The following is a 12,794-nucleotide window of genomic DNA, read 5'->3' on the forward strand; positions in this document are numbered from 1 at the left end:
GTGTGTGACTGTATCACTGCTCCCTGACTGTGGTGTGTGTGACTGTATCACTGCTCCCTGACTGTGGTGTGTGTGACTGTATCACTGCTCCCTGACTGTGGTGTGTGTGACTGTATCACTGCTCCCTGACTGTGGTGTGTGTGACTGTATCACTGCTCCCTGACTGTGGTGTGTGTGACTGTATCACTGCTCCCTGACTGTGGTGTGTGTGACTGTATCACTGCTCCCTGACTGTGGTGTGTGTGACTGTATCACTGCTCCCTGACTGTGGTGTGTGTGACTGTATCACTGCTCCCTGACTGTGGTGTGTGTGACTGTATCACTGCTCCCTGACTGTGGTGTGTGTGACTGTATCACTGCTCCCTGACTGTGGTGTGTGTGACTGTATCACTGCTCCCTGACTGTGGTGTGTGTGACTGTATCACTGCTCCCTGACTGTGGTGTGTGTGACTGTATCACTTCTCCCTGACTGTGGTGTGTGTGACTGTATCACTGCTCCCTGACTGTGGTGTCAACTGTCTTTGATCTGGGAGGGGAGGTTAGATTAATATGATGAGGGTAATGAGGATCTGTCAGGGGAGGTTAGATTAATATGATGAGGGTAATGAGGATCTGGCAGGGGAGGTTAGATTAATATGAGGGTAATGAGGATCTGGCAGGGGAGGTTAGATTAATATGAGGGTAATGAGAATCTGGCAGGGGGGGTTAGATTAATATGAGGGTAATGAGAATCTGGCAGTTGCTCCCAGGAAATGATGTGATTATATTCAGCAAACATTTATTACATTTGACCACAGGGATTTCAGTGAACTTTCCCTGCAGGTCAATGATTATTATAAAGTCCTCATCTATAATATAATAAATGAAAGGAAACTAGTAGGTTACTCCTGAGGCACCTCAGTGGTTGTACAATGTAGACTAAATCTCTGGGTGATCTGATCTCTCTCTGGTTCGTTAGTAGACCATCGGAGAACTGGCAGTACCCACTGAGTGTGGGAGGACTGGGCATCAAAGCTCCGTTGTTGTGTAAGAGAACAGTGGAGGAGGAGGAGAAGTGTTTTCTCTCTCTGCTTTTGGTCAGTGTCCAGTCTACTTTGATATCTGGTGTGGGGGCAGTTTAGTCGAGGGAAACTCATACGGATCAATACAGAGCCTTATAGCGAATTGACGTAGGGGTTTGCAAGCAAGACGACGTGATGTGCTGACATCTTAATAAGCTCAATCAATAGCGGTGTGTGTGTGTGTGTGAGATTTGTTAAACACAAGTGTTTAGAGGTGGTATTTGTGTGTGCATCCTTATTTCCACAAGTTGTGTGAGATTTGTCTGTGTGTGGATTTACAGAGTATCTGTCTGTGTATCAATCCAGGTGTTTCACCACTGCAGGGTTTGTAAAAAGAGCCCTCTGCCAAGCCGGAGCCCAGGATGTGCTGCGCCAAGCAGAGCTCTGTGTTAATGTCCCTGGCCAGTGGCTATAGACGGGCTGTTCATTCTGTTTCCTCCCAGGCGACCACAGGGAGATCCAGATCTGGCTCTGGAAGTCAACTGTACTGCTGGTTAATGGATTGATAATGTCATTGATTGGCTGTCCATTAACCTATTGTACCAGGTCTGAGTCTGTCCCTGGCCTAATTAGAAAGGAAAGATTAAAACAGAAATGCTGGAGACTGCAGACCATTAGGGTCAACACACACACACACACACACACACACACACACACACACACACACACACACACACACACACACTCAGTGAGGCCTAGTATAGGAAACTGCTCTGCTGTGTGTGATTGTTTTGGAGGGTAGTATAGTGCAGGGTCTGGTGTGTTGTTCTGGAGGGTAGTAGACAGGGTAGATGGGAGACACTGCCCCTAGCCAGGGGATTAGGATGTTGGGGGGTAGACAGGAGACACCGCCCCTAGCCAGGGTATTAGGATGTTGGGGGTAGACAGGAGACACTGCCCCTAGCCAGGGTATTAGGATGTTGGGGATAGACAGGAGACACCGCCCCTAGCCAGGGTATTAGGATGTTGGGGGTAGACAGGAGACACTTCCCCTAGCCAGGGTATTATGATGTTGGGGGGTAAACAGGAGACACCGCCCCTAGCCAGGGTATTAGGATGTTGGGGGGTAGACAGGAGACACTGCCCCTAGCCAGGGTATTATGATGTTGGGGGTAGACAGGAGACACCGCCCCTAGCCAGGGTATTAGGATGTTGGGGGGTAGACAGGAGACACCGCCCCTAGCCAGGGTATTAGGATGTTGGGGGGTAGACAGGAGACACCGCCCCTAGCCAGGGTATTAGGATGTTGGGGGTAGACAGGAGACACCGCCCCTAGCCAGGGTATTAGGATGTTGGGGGTAGACAGGAGACACCGCCCCTAGCCAGGGTATTAGGATGTTGGGGGGTAAACAGGAGACACCGCCCCTAGCCAGGGTATTAGGATGTTGGGGGGTAGACAGGAGACACCGCCCCTAGCCAGGGTATTAGGATGTTGGGGGTAGACAGGAGACACCGCCCCTAGCCAGGGTATTAGGATGTTGGGGGGTAAACAGGAGACACCGCCCCTAGCCAGGGTATTAGGATGTTGGGGGGTAGACAGGAGACACCGCCCCTAGCCAGGGTATTAGGATGTTGGGGGGTAGACAGGAGACACCGCCCCTAGCCAGGGTATTAGGATGTTGGGGGTAGACAGAAGACACCGCCCCTAGCCAGGGTATTAGGATGTTGGGGGGTAGACAGGACACACTGCCCCTAGCCAGGGTATTATGATGTTGAGGTTAGACAGGAGACACCGCCCCTAGCCAGGGTATTAGGATGTTGGGGGGTAGACAGAAGACACCGCCCCTAGCCAGGGTATTAGGATGTTGGGGGGTAGACAGAAGACAACGCCCCTAGCCAGGGTATTAGGATGTTGGGGGGTAGACAGGAGACACCGGCCCTAGCCAGGGTATTAGGATGTTGGGGGGTAGACAGAAGACACCGCCCCTAGCCAGGGTATTAGGATGTTGGGGGTAGACAGGAGACACCGCCCCTAGCCAGGGTATTAGGATGTTGGGGGGTAGACAGGAGACAACGCCCCTAGCCAGGGTATTAGGATGTTGGGGGGTAGACAGGGGACACCGCCCCTAGCCAGGGTATTAGGATGTTGGGGGGTAGACAGGAGACACCGCCCCTAGCCAGGGTATTAGGATGTTGGGGGTAGACAGGAGACACCGCCCCTAGCCAGGGTATTAGGATGTTGGGGGTAGACAGGAGACACCGCCCCTAGCCAGGGTATTAGGATGTTGGGGGGTAGACAGGAGACACCGCCCCTAGCCAGGGTATTAGGATGTTGGGGGGTAGACAGGGGACACCGCCCCTAGCCAGGGTATTAGGATGTTGGGGGGTAGACAGGAGACACCGCCCCTAGCCAGGGTATTAGGATGTTGGGGGTAGACAGGAGACACCGCCCCTAGCCAGGGTATTAGGATGTTGGGGGTAGGCAGGAGACACCTCCCCCTAGCCAGGTTATTAGGATGTTGGGGGTAGGCAGGAGACACCGCCCCCTAGCCAGGTTATTAGGATGTTGGGGGTAGGCAGGAGACACCGCCCCCTAGCCAGGTTATTAGGATGTTGGGGGTAGACAGGAGACACCGCCCCTAGCCAGGGTATTAGGATGTTGGGGGTAAGCAGGAGACACCGCCCCCTAGCCAGGGTATTAGGATGTTGGGGTTAGGCAGGAGACACAGCCCCTAGCCAGGGTATTAGGATGTTGGGGGGTAGACAGGAGACACCGCCCCTAGCCAGGGTATTAGGATGTTGGGGGTAGACAGGAGACACCTTCCCTAGCCAGGGTATTAGGATGTTGGGGGTAGACAGGAGACACCGCCCCTAGCCAGGGTATTAGGATGTTGGGGGTAGGCAGGAGACACCGCCCCTAGCCAGGGTATTAGGATGTTGGGGGGTAAACAGGAGACACCGCCCCTAGCCAGGGTATTAGGATGTTGGGGGGTAAACAGGAGACACCGCCCCTAGCCAGGGTATTAGGATGTTGGGGGTAGACAGGAGACACCGCCCCTAGCCAGGGTATTAGGATGTTGGGGGGTAAACAGGAGACACCGCCCCTAGCCAGGGTATTAGGATGTTGGGGGGTAGACAGGAGACACCGCCCCTAGCCAGGGTATTAGGATGTTGGGGGTAGACAGGAGACACCGCCCCTAGCCAGGGTATTAAGATGTTGGGGGTAGGCAGGAGACACCTCCCCCTAGCCAGGTTATTAGGATGTTGGGGGTAGGCAGGAGACACCGCCCCCTAGCCAGGTTATTAGGATGTTGGGGGTAGGCAGGAGACACCGCCCCCTAGCCAGGTTATTAGGATGTTGGGGGTAGACAGGAGACACCGCCCCTAGCCAGGGTATTAGGATGTTGGGGGTAGGCAGGAGACACCGCCCCCTAGCCAGGTTATTAGGATGTTGGGGTTAGGCAGGAGACACAGCCCCTAGCCAGGGTATTAGGATGTTGGGGGGTAGACAGGAGACACCGCCCCTAGCCAGGGTATTAGGATGTTGGGGGGTAGACAGGAGACACCTTCCCTAGCCAGGGTATTAGGATGTTGGGGGGTAGACAGGAGACACCGCCCCTAGCCAGGGTATTAGGATGTTGGGGGGTAGACAGGAGACACTGCCCCTAGCCAGGGTATTAGGATGTTGGGGGTAGACAGGAGACACCGCCCCTAGCCAGGGTATTAGGATGTTGGGGGTAGACAGGAGACACCGCCCCTAGCCAGGGTATTATGATGTTCGGGGGTAGACAGGAGACACCGCCCCTAGCCAGGGTATTCGGATGTTGGGGGGTAGACAGGAGACACCGCCCCTAGCCAGGGTATTAGGATGTTGGGGGGTAGACAGGAGACACCGCCCCTAGCCAGGGTATTAGGATGTTGGGGGGTAGACAGGAGACACCGCCCCTAGCCAGGGTATTAGGATGTTGGGGGTAGACAGAAGACAATGCCCCTAGCCAGGGTATTAGGATGTTGGGGGGTAGACAGGAGACACTGCCCCTAGCCAGGGTATTAGGATGTTGGGGGTAGACAGGAGACACCGCCCCTAGCCAGGGTATTATGATGTTGGGGGGTAGACAGGAGACACCGCCCCTAGCCAGGGTATTAGGATGTTGGGGGTAGACAGGAGACACCGCCCCTAGCCAGGGTATTAGGATGTTTAGGTCAACAGGAGACAGTCCACATAACATGGAGTGGGGAACAGGAGACAGTCCACATAACATGGAGTGGGGAACAGGAGACAGTCCACATAACATGGAGTGGGGAACAGGAGACAGTCCACATAACATGGAGTGGGGAACAGGGGACAGTCCACATAACATGGAGTGGGGAACAGGAGACAGTCCACATAACATGGAGTGGGGAACAGGGGACAGTCCACATAACATGGAGTGGGGAACAGGAGACAGTCCACATAACATGGAGTGGGGAACAGGAGACAGTCCACATAACATGGAGTGGGGAACAGGAGACAGTCCACATAACATGGAGTGGGGAACAGGGGACAGTCCACATAACATGGAGTGGGGAACAGGGGACAGTCCACATAACATGGAGTGGGGAACAGGGGACAGTCCACATAACATGGAGTGGGGAACAGGAGACAGTCCACATAACATGGAGTGGGGAACAGGAGACAGTCCACATAACATGGAGTGGGGAACAGGGACACATGGTATTCTTAAAGGTCCAATGCAGCCGTTGTCATCTCAATAATAAATCATTTCTGGGGAACAAATAAGTATCTTACTGTGATTGTTTTCAATTAAAATGGACAGAAATAAACAAAAAATTGCTTCTTAGCAACTAGCTGTTATTGGCAGAGAGGTTTGAAACTCTCTTCTCTTATTGGTCTATTAACAAATGTACTGCCAGGTGATGTCATCAGGCATGCCAAACCTCCATCCCACCGAAACAGGCAGTCTTTTCAGACAGCTCCTATACTAAAAGGGCATTATTATAATTTCACAGTATTATTCCAACCTCATATACAGTATATAAAACACAAGTAAATCTCATTTTTGACTGCACTAGGCCTTTAAAATAGTGTGTGGGGTTAACAACATAGACAACTCTCTGCTAATATCCCATCTAACCTGGTGTGGCCTCTAGCATGATCTGTAGTGGGCACACACACTCCCCCGGAAGAGCACACACACTCCCCGGGAAGAGTACACACACTCTGGGGAAGAGCACACAGTCACATTGAGAGGTGTTGGTGTGTGTAAGAGAGCCAGGTGGAGCAGCAGGCAGGAGGAGGAAAGCAAAGCCCATAATTGGCTCTGGATGGGATGGTGTAATCCTGAGGTTTTAGGGCCAGGAGGACACAACACACACAGGCCTGGGGATTGACTGATGGAGGAGGCCTCTACAGCCAGAGCCCCTGTTTATATGTTGGGGGCCTTTAGAGAAGGAGAGGCATCTGAGGACAGCCTGGCCGTGTGTGGGGCCCACCCCCTGTTCTTCCTTCTGTGTTGCATTGTTTTAAATGGCTGCCACATGTTGTTGTTCAGAGTTTAGTCTTATGGACTCACTGTTGTAGTTGCAACATTGAATGAGACCATGTGTTTGTGTTTACATTTTGTTCCCGCCTCCCATCTCCATTACAGGAAGGGAAGTTCTTGAACACAGTCAGTCAGCTAAGATGCTTTTCTCCTCCTCAACCGCCCTGCTTGTCTGTCAGGGGTTTTAGATGACTCACATACAAAGGAGAGGAGACACAAACTACTGTAGGAGAATATTACCCTACTGCTGTGTGTTTAGCATCAAATCACGATTGTTGGTACCTGTGTGTGTGTGTGTGTGGTGTGTGTGTACAAGCAATAGACAAGACTCAAGTATACTCTCTGAAAGGGTCTGTTTCTAAGAGCCAATGTGGCAATAATGATTTAGATGTGTTCTATGATGGAATGTTGGCGCTGGTCTTGGCCCTGCCTGCATCCTCAGCCAAGGGGTGTGGTCTGGTATGAGTCAGTCAGAGAGAGAGTGTCTAGCTACTGCTGCAGTAGTGTCCAATTCTATATTCACAATATTTACATTCCGTCTCCACTCCACATCTTACTGGCTCAAACTGGTATATTATTTTACATTTACATGATCTTTTCCAAAAGGTATTTATATTTTCATACTGGTTCCCCATGGGATATGAACCCACAACCCTGGTGTTGCAAGCACCATGTTCTACCAAGTAAACCACACAGGACTGGTATACAGTGTCCTTATCCATTCCATTATATATCTGTCTGGGCCTCTCTCCTCTTTCACACACAGTCCTCATTCTTTCTCCATTTGTATTTTTTCCTCGTGTTTATTGGGTGAGTCATTTCCTGTGAGCCCAGTGTTCAGCTCCAGGAACAGTTCCTGTGGTAACATTCTCTCCCTACTGAGCTGCTACAGCTGCCCCAATGCTGTGTTGCTGTTGTTTACAAAACTACCCCAATGCTGTGTTGCTGTTGTTTACAAAACTACCCCAATGCTGTGTTGCTGTTGTTTACAAAACTGCCCCAATGCTGTGTTGCTGTTGTTTACAAAACTGCCCCAATGCTATGTTCCTGTTGTTTACAAAACTGCCCCAATGCTATGTTCCTGTTGTTTACAAAACTACCCCAATGCTGTGTTGCTGTTGTTTACAAAACTACCCCAATGCTGTGTTGCTGTTGTTTACAAAACTGCCCCAATGCTATGTTCCTGTTGTTTACAAAACTACCCCAATGCTATGTTGCTGTTGTTTACAAAACTACCCCAATGCTATGTTCCTGTTGTTTACAAAACTACCCCAATAATGTGTTGCTGTTGTTTACAAAACTACCCCAATGCTGTGTTGCTGTTGATTACAAAACTGCCCCAATGCTATGTTCCTGTTGTTTACAAAACTACCCCAATGCTATGTTCCTGTTGTTTACAAAACTACCCCAATGCTGTGTTGCTGTTGTTTACAAAACTGCCCCAATGCTGTGTTGCTGTTGTTTACAAAACTACCCCAATGCTGTGTTGCTGTTGTTTACAACACTACCCCAATGCTGTGTTGCTGTTGTTTACAAAACTGCCCCAATGCTGTGTTGCTGTTGTTTACAAAACTACCCCAATGCTGTGTTGCTGTTGTTTACAAAACTGCCCCAATGCTGTGTTGCTGTTGTTTACAAAACTACCCCAATGCTATGTTGCTGTTGTTTACAAAACTGCCCCAGTGCTGTGTTGCTGTTGTTTACAAAACTACCCCAATGCTGTGTTGCTGTTGTTTACAAAACTACCCCAATGCTGTGTTGCTGTTGTTTACAAAACTACCCCAATGCTGTGTTGCTGTTGTTTACAAAACTGCCCCAATGCTGTGTTGCTGTTGTTTACAAAACTACCCCAATGCTGTGTTGCTGTTGTTTACAAAACTACCCCAATGCTATGTTGCTGTTGTTTACAAAACTACCCCAATGCTATGTTGCTGTTGTTTACAAAACTGCCCCAATGCTGTGTTGCTGTTGTTTACAAAACTTCCCCAATGCTGTGTTGCTGTTGTTTACAAAACTACCCCAATGCTGTGTTGCTGTTGTTTACAACACTACCCCAATGCTGTGTTGCTGTTGTTTACAAAACTACCCCAATGCTGTGTTGCTGTTGTTTACAAAACTACCCCAATGCTGTGTTGCTGTTGTTTACAAAACTACCCCAATGCTGTGTTGCTGTTGTTTACAAAACATAGTGAGTCTCTCTAGTTTATATGTGTGACTAAGATACAGTCAATGGATGGGAGGAAGTTGGGAATGTCCGTATTAATCATGGCATGTTAACTAAGCCCTGGGCCTGCATTAATAAAGCTCTTAGAGTAGGAGTGCTGATCTGGGATCAGTTTAGCCTTTTAGGTGATAATGAATAAGTTAACTGTTATGAATAGTGGTCCTGACTGACTCAGAGGGAGAGGGTTGTTGATTTCATGTTGAGGTAAGCTGAAACCACATAAGTGCTGGTCTGATTCAGACCAAGGCCTCTGATAGGCTTACAGCAAATGATAAGAAGCTCAGGCACTGTGACTGAGTCATACAGTACCTACATTCACCACACTTCTCTCTTTCTCTCTCCTTTCCTCCCTCCCCCTCTGTTTCTATCCATCCCTCTCTTTCTATCCATCCCTCTCTTTCTATCCATCCCTCTCTTTCTATCCATCCCTCTCTTTCTATCCATCCCTCTCTTTCTATCCATCCCTCTCTTTCTATCCATCCCTCTCTTTCTATCCATCCCTCTCTTTCTATCCATCCCTCTCTTTCTATCCATCCCTCTCTTTCTATCCATCCCTCTCTTTCTATCCATCTCATTTTTTCTCCCTTGCTATATCACACTGTATCATCTCTTCCCCTGTCCTCTCTTTCCTCTCTTTCTTTGCCATCTCACTATTCCAATCTCTTGCCATCTCCTCTCTTCCTCTCATCTCTTTCTCCTGCTCTCTCTTTCTTCTCTCTCTCTCTTTCCCTCTCCTTCTGTTCTTAGCTCCAGCTACTCGACTGTGGCCCTAGAGTTTGAGAAGGTGCATCAGATCGCTCCAGTGTTCAACTCGCCCAGGATGTCGCGGCGGAGCCTGCGTCTGCAGACCACGGGCGGTCTCTATGGCAACGACAGACTGGCTGACTTCTCCTCCCAGAACCACAGCAGCGGAGGGTCCAGTCGGACAGAGTCATGGTAAGACTACACAGGGTCCAGTCAGAGAGAGTCATGGTAACACTACACAGGGTCCAGTCAGAGAGAGTCATGGTCAGACTGCACAGGGTCCAGTCAGAGAGAGTCATGGTCAGACTACACAGGGTCCAGTCAGAGAGTGTCATGGTAACACTACATAGGGTCCAGTCAGAGAGAGTCATGGTCAGACTACACAGGGTCCAGTCAGAGAGAGTCATGGTCAGACTACACAGGGTCCAGTCAGAGAGTGTCATGGTAACACTACATAGGGTCCAGTCAGAGAGAGTCATGGTCAGACTACACAGGGTCCAGTCAGAGAGAGTCATGGTAACACTACATAGGGTCCAGTCAGAGAGAGTCATGGTCAGACTACACAGGGTCCAGTCAGAGAGAGTCATGGTAACACTACACAGGGTCCAGTCAGAGAGAGTCACGGTAACACTACACAGGGTCCAGTCAGAGAGAGTCATGGTAACACTACACAGGGTCCAGTCAGAGAGAGTCATGGTCAGACTACACAGGGTCCAGTCAGAGAGAGTCATGGTAACACTACACAGGGTCCAGTCAGAGAGAGTCATGGTAACACTACACAGGGTCCAGTCAGAGAGAGTCATGGTCAGACTACACAGGGTCCAGTCAGAGAGAGTCATGGTCAGACTACATAGGGTCCAGTCAGAGAGAGTCATGGTCAGACTACATAGGGTCCAGTCAGAGAGAGTCATGGTAACACTACACAGGGTCCAGTCAGAGAGAGTCATGGTCAGACTACATAGGGTCCAGTCAGAGAGAGTCATGGTAACACTACACAGGGTCCAGTCAGAGAGAGTCATGGTCAGACTACATAGGGTCCAGTCAGAGAGAGTCATGGTAACACTACACAGGGTCCAGTCAGAGAGAGTCATGGTCAGACTACATAGGGTCCAGTCAGAGAGAGTCATGGTCAGACTACACAGGGTCCAGTCAGAGAGAGTCATGGTAACACTACACAGGGTCCAGTCAGAGAGAGTCATGGTAACACTACACAGGGTCCAGTCAGAGAGAGTCATGGTTAGACTACACAGGGTCCAGTCAGAGAGAGTCATGGTCAGACTACACAGGGTCCAGTCAGAGAGAGTCATGGTCAGACTACACAGGGTCCAGTTAGAGAGAGTCATGGTAACACTACACAGGGTCCAGTCAGAGAGAGTCATGGTCAGACTGCACAGGGTCCAGTCAGAGAGAGTCACGGTCAGACTACACAGGGTCCAGTCAGAGAGAGTCATGGTAACACTACACAGGGTCCAGTCAGAGAGAGTCATGGTCAGACTGCACAGGGTCCAGTCAGAGAGAGTCATGGTCAGACTACACAGGGTCCAGTCAGAGAGAGTCATGGTCAGACTGCACAGGGTCCAGTCAGAGTCATGGTCAGACTACACAGGGTCCAGTCAGAGAGAGTCATGGTCAGACTACACAGGGTCCAGTCAGAGAGAGTCATGGTCAGACTACACAGGGTCCAGTCAGAGAGAGTCATGGTAACACTACACAGGGTCCAGTCAGAGAGAGTCATGGTCAGACTGCACAGGGTCCAGTCAGAGAGAGTCATGGTCAGACTACACAGGGTCCAGTCAGAGAGAGTCATGGTCAGACTACACAGGGTCCAGTCAGAGAGAGTCATGGTCAGACTACACAGGGTCCAGTCAGAGAGAGTCATGGTCAGACTACACAGGGTCCAGTCAGAGAGAGTCATGGTCAGACTACACAGGGTCCAGTCAGAGAGAGTCATGGTCAGACTACACAGGGTCCAGTCAGAGAGAGTCATGGTCAGACTACATAGGGTCCAGTCAGAGAGTGTCATGGTAACACTACACAGGGTCCAGTCAGAGAGAGTCATGGTAACACTACACAGGGTCCAGTCAGAGAGTCATGGTCAGACTACACAGGGTCCAGTCAGAGAGAGTCATGGTCAGACTACACAGGGTCCAGTCAGAGAGAGTCATGGTCAGACTACACAGGGTCCAGTCAGAGAGAGTCATGGTCAGACTGCACAGGGTCCAGTCAGAGAGTCACGGTCAGACTACACAGGGTCCAGTCAGAGAGAGTCATGGTCAGACTACACAGGGTCCAGTCAGAGAGAGTCATGGTAACACTACACAGGGTCCAGTCAGAGAGAGTCACGGTCAGACTACACAGGGTCCAGTCAGAGAGAGTCACGGTCAGACTACACAGGGTCCAGTCAGAGAGAGTCATGGTAACACTACACAGGGTCCAGTCAGAGAGAGTCATGGTAACACTACACAGGGTCCAGTCAGAGAGAGTCATGGTCAGACTACATAGGGTCCAGTCAGAGAGTGTCATGGTAACACTACACAGGGTCCAGTCAGAGAGAGTCATGGTCAGACTACACAGGGTCCAGTCAGAGAGTGTCATGGTAACACTACACAGGGTCCAGTCAGAGAGAGTCATGGTCAGACTACATAGGGTCCAGTCAGAGAGTGTCATGGTAACACTACACAGGGTCCAGTCAGAGAGAGTCATGGTAACACTACACAGGGTCCAGTCAGAGAGTCATGGTAACACTACACAGGGTCCAGTCAGAGAGTCATGGTCAGACTACACAGGGTCCAGTCAGAGAGAGTCACGGTCAGACTACACAGGGTCCAGTCAGAGAGAGTCATGGTAACACTACACAGGGTCCAGTCAGAGAGAGTCACGGTCAGACTACACAGGGTCCAGTCAGAGAGTCATGGTCAGACTACACAGGGTCCAGTCAGATAGTCATGGTAACACTACACAGGGTCCAGTCAGAGAGAGTCACGGTAACACTACACAGGGTCCAGTCAGAGAGTCATGGTCAGACTACACAGGGTCCAGTCAGAGAGAGTCACGGTAACACTACACAGGGTCCAGTCAGAGAGAGTCATGGTAACACTACACAGGGTCCAGTCAGAGAGAGTCATGGTAACACTACACAGGGTCCAGTCAGAGAGAGTCACGGTAACACTACACAGGGGAAGGGAGTCAATGGACACACATACAAACGCACTCATGCAGACACAAAAGTTAGAAACATTAGCCATATATTAACATTAAACATGTACACACAGATGCACTTGG

General features: G+C 50.3%; 1 protein-coding gene across 1 annotated transcript in view; it reads left to right on the forward strand.

The window, feature by feature from the left end:
- Positions 1-12,794, forward strand: part of LOC139572331 (SUN domain-containing protein 1-like) — a 39,386-nt gene that overhangs the window by 8,271 nt on the left and 18,321 nt on the right. The window contains 1 exon segment of the mRNA XM_071395033.1: positions 9,516-9,704. Within this exon segment, the coding sequence (XP_071251134.1) occupies positions 9,516-9,704 (189 nt within the window).

The sequence above is a fragment of the Salvelinus alpinus genome, chromosome 1 (assembly GCF_045679555.1).
Source record: "Salvelinus alpinus chromosome 1, SLU_Salpinus.1, whole genome shotgun sequence".
Lineage (NCBI taxonomy): Eukaryota > Metazoa > Chordata > Actinopteri > Salmoniformes > Salmonidae > Salvelinus > Salvelinus alpinus.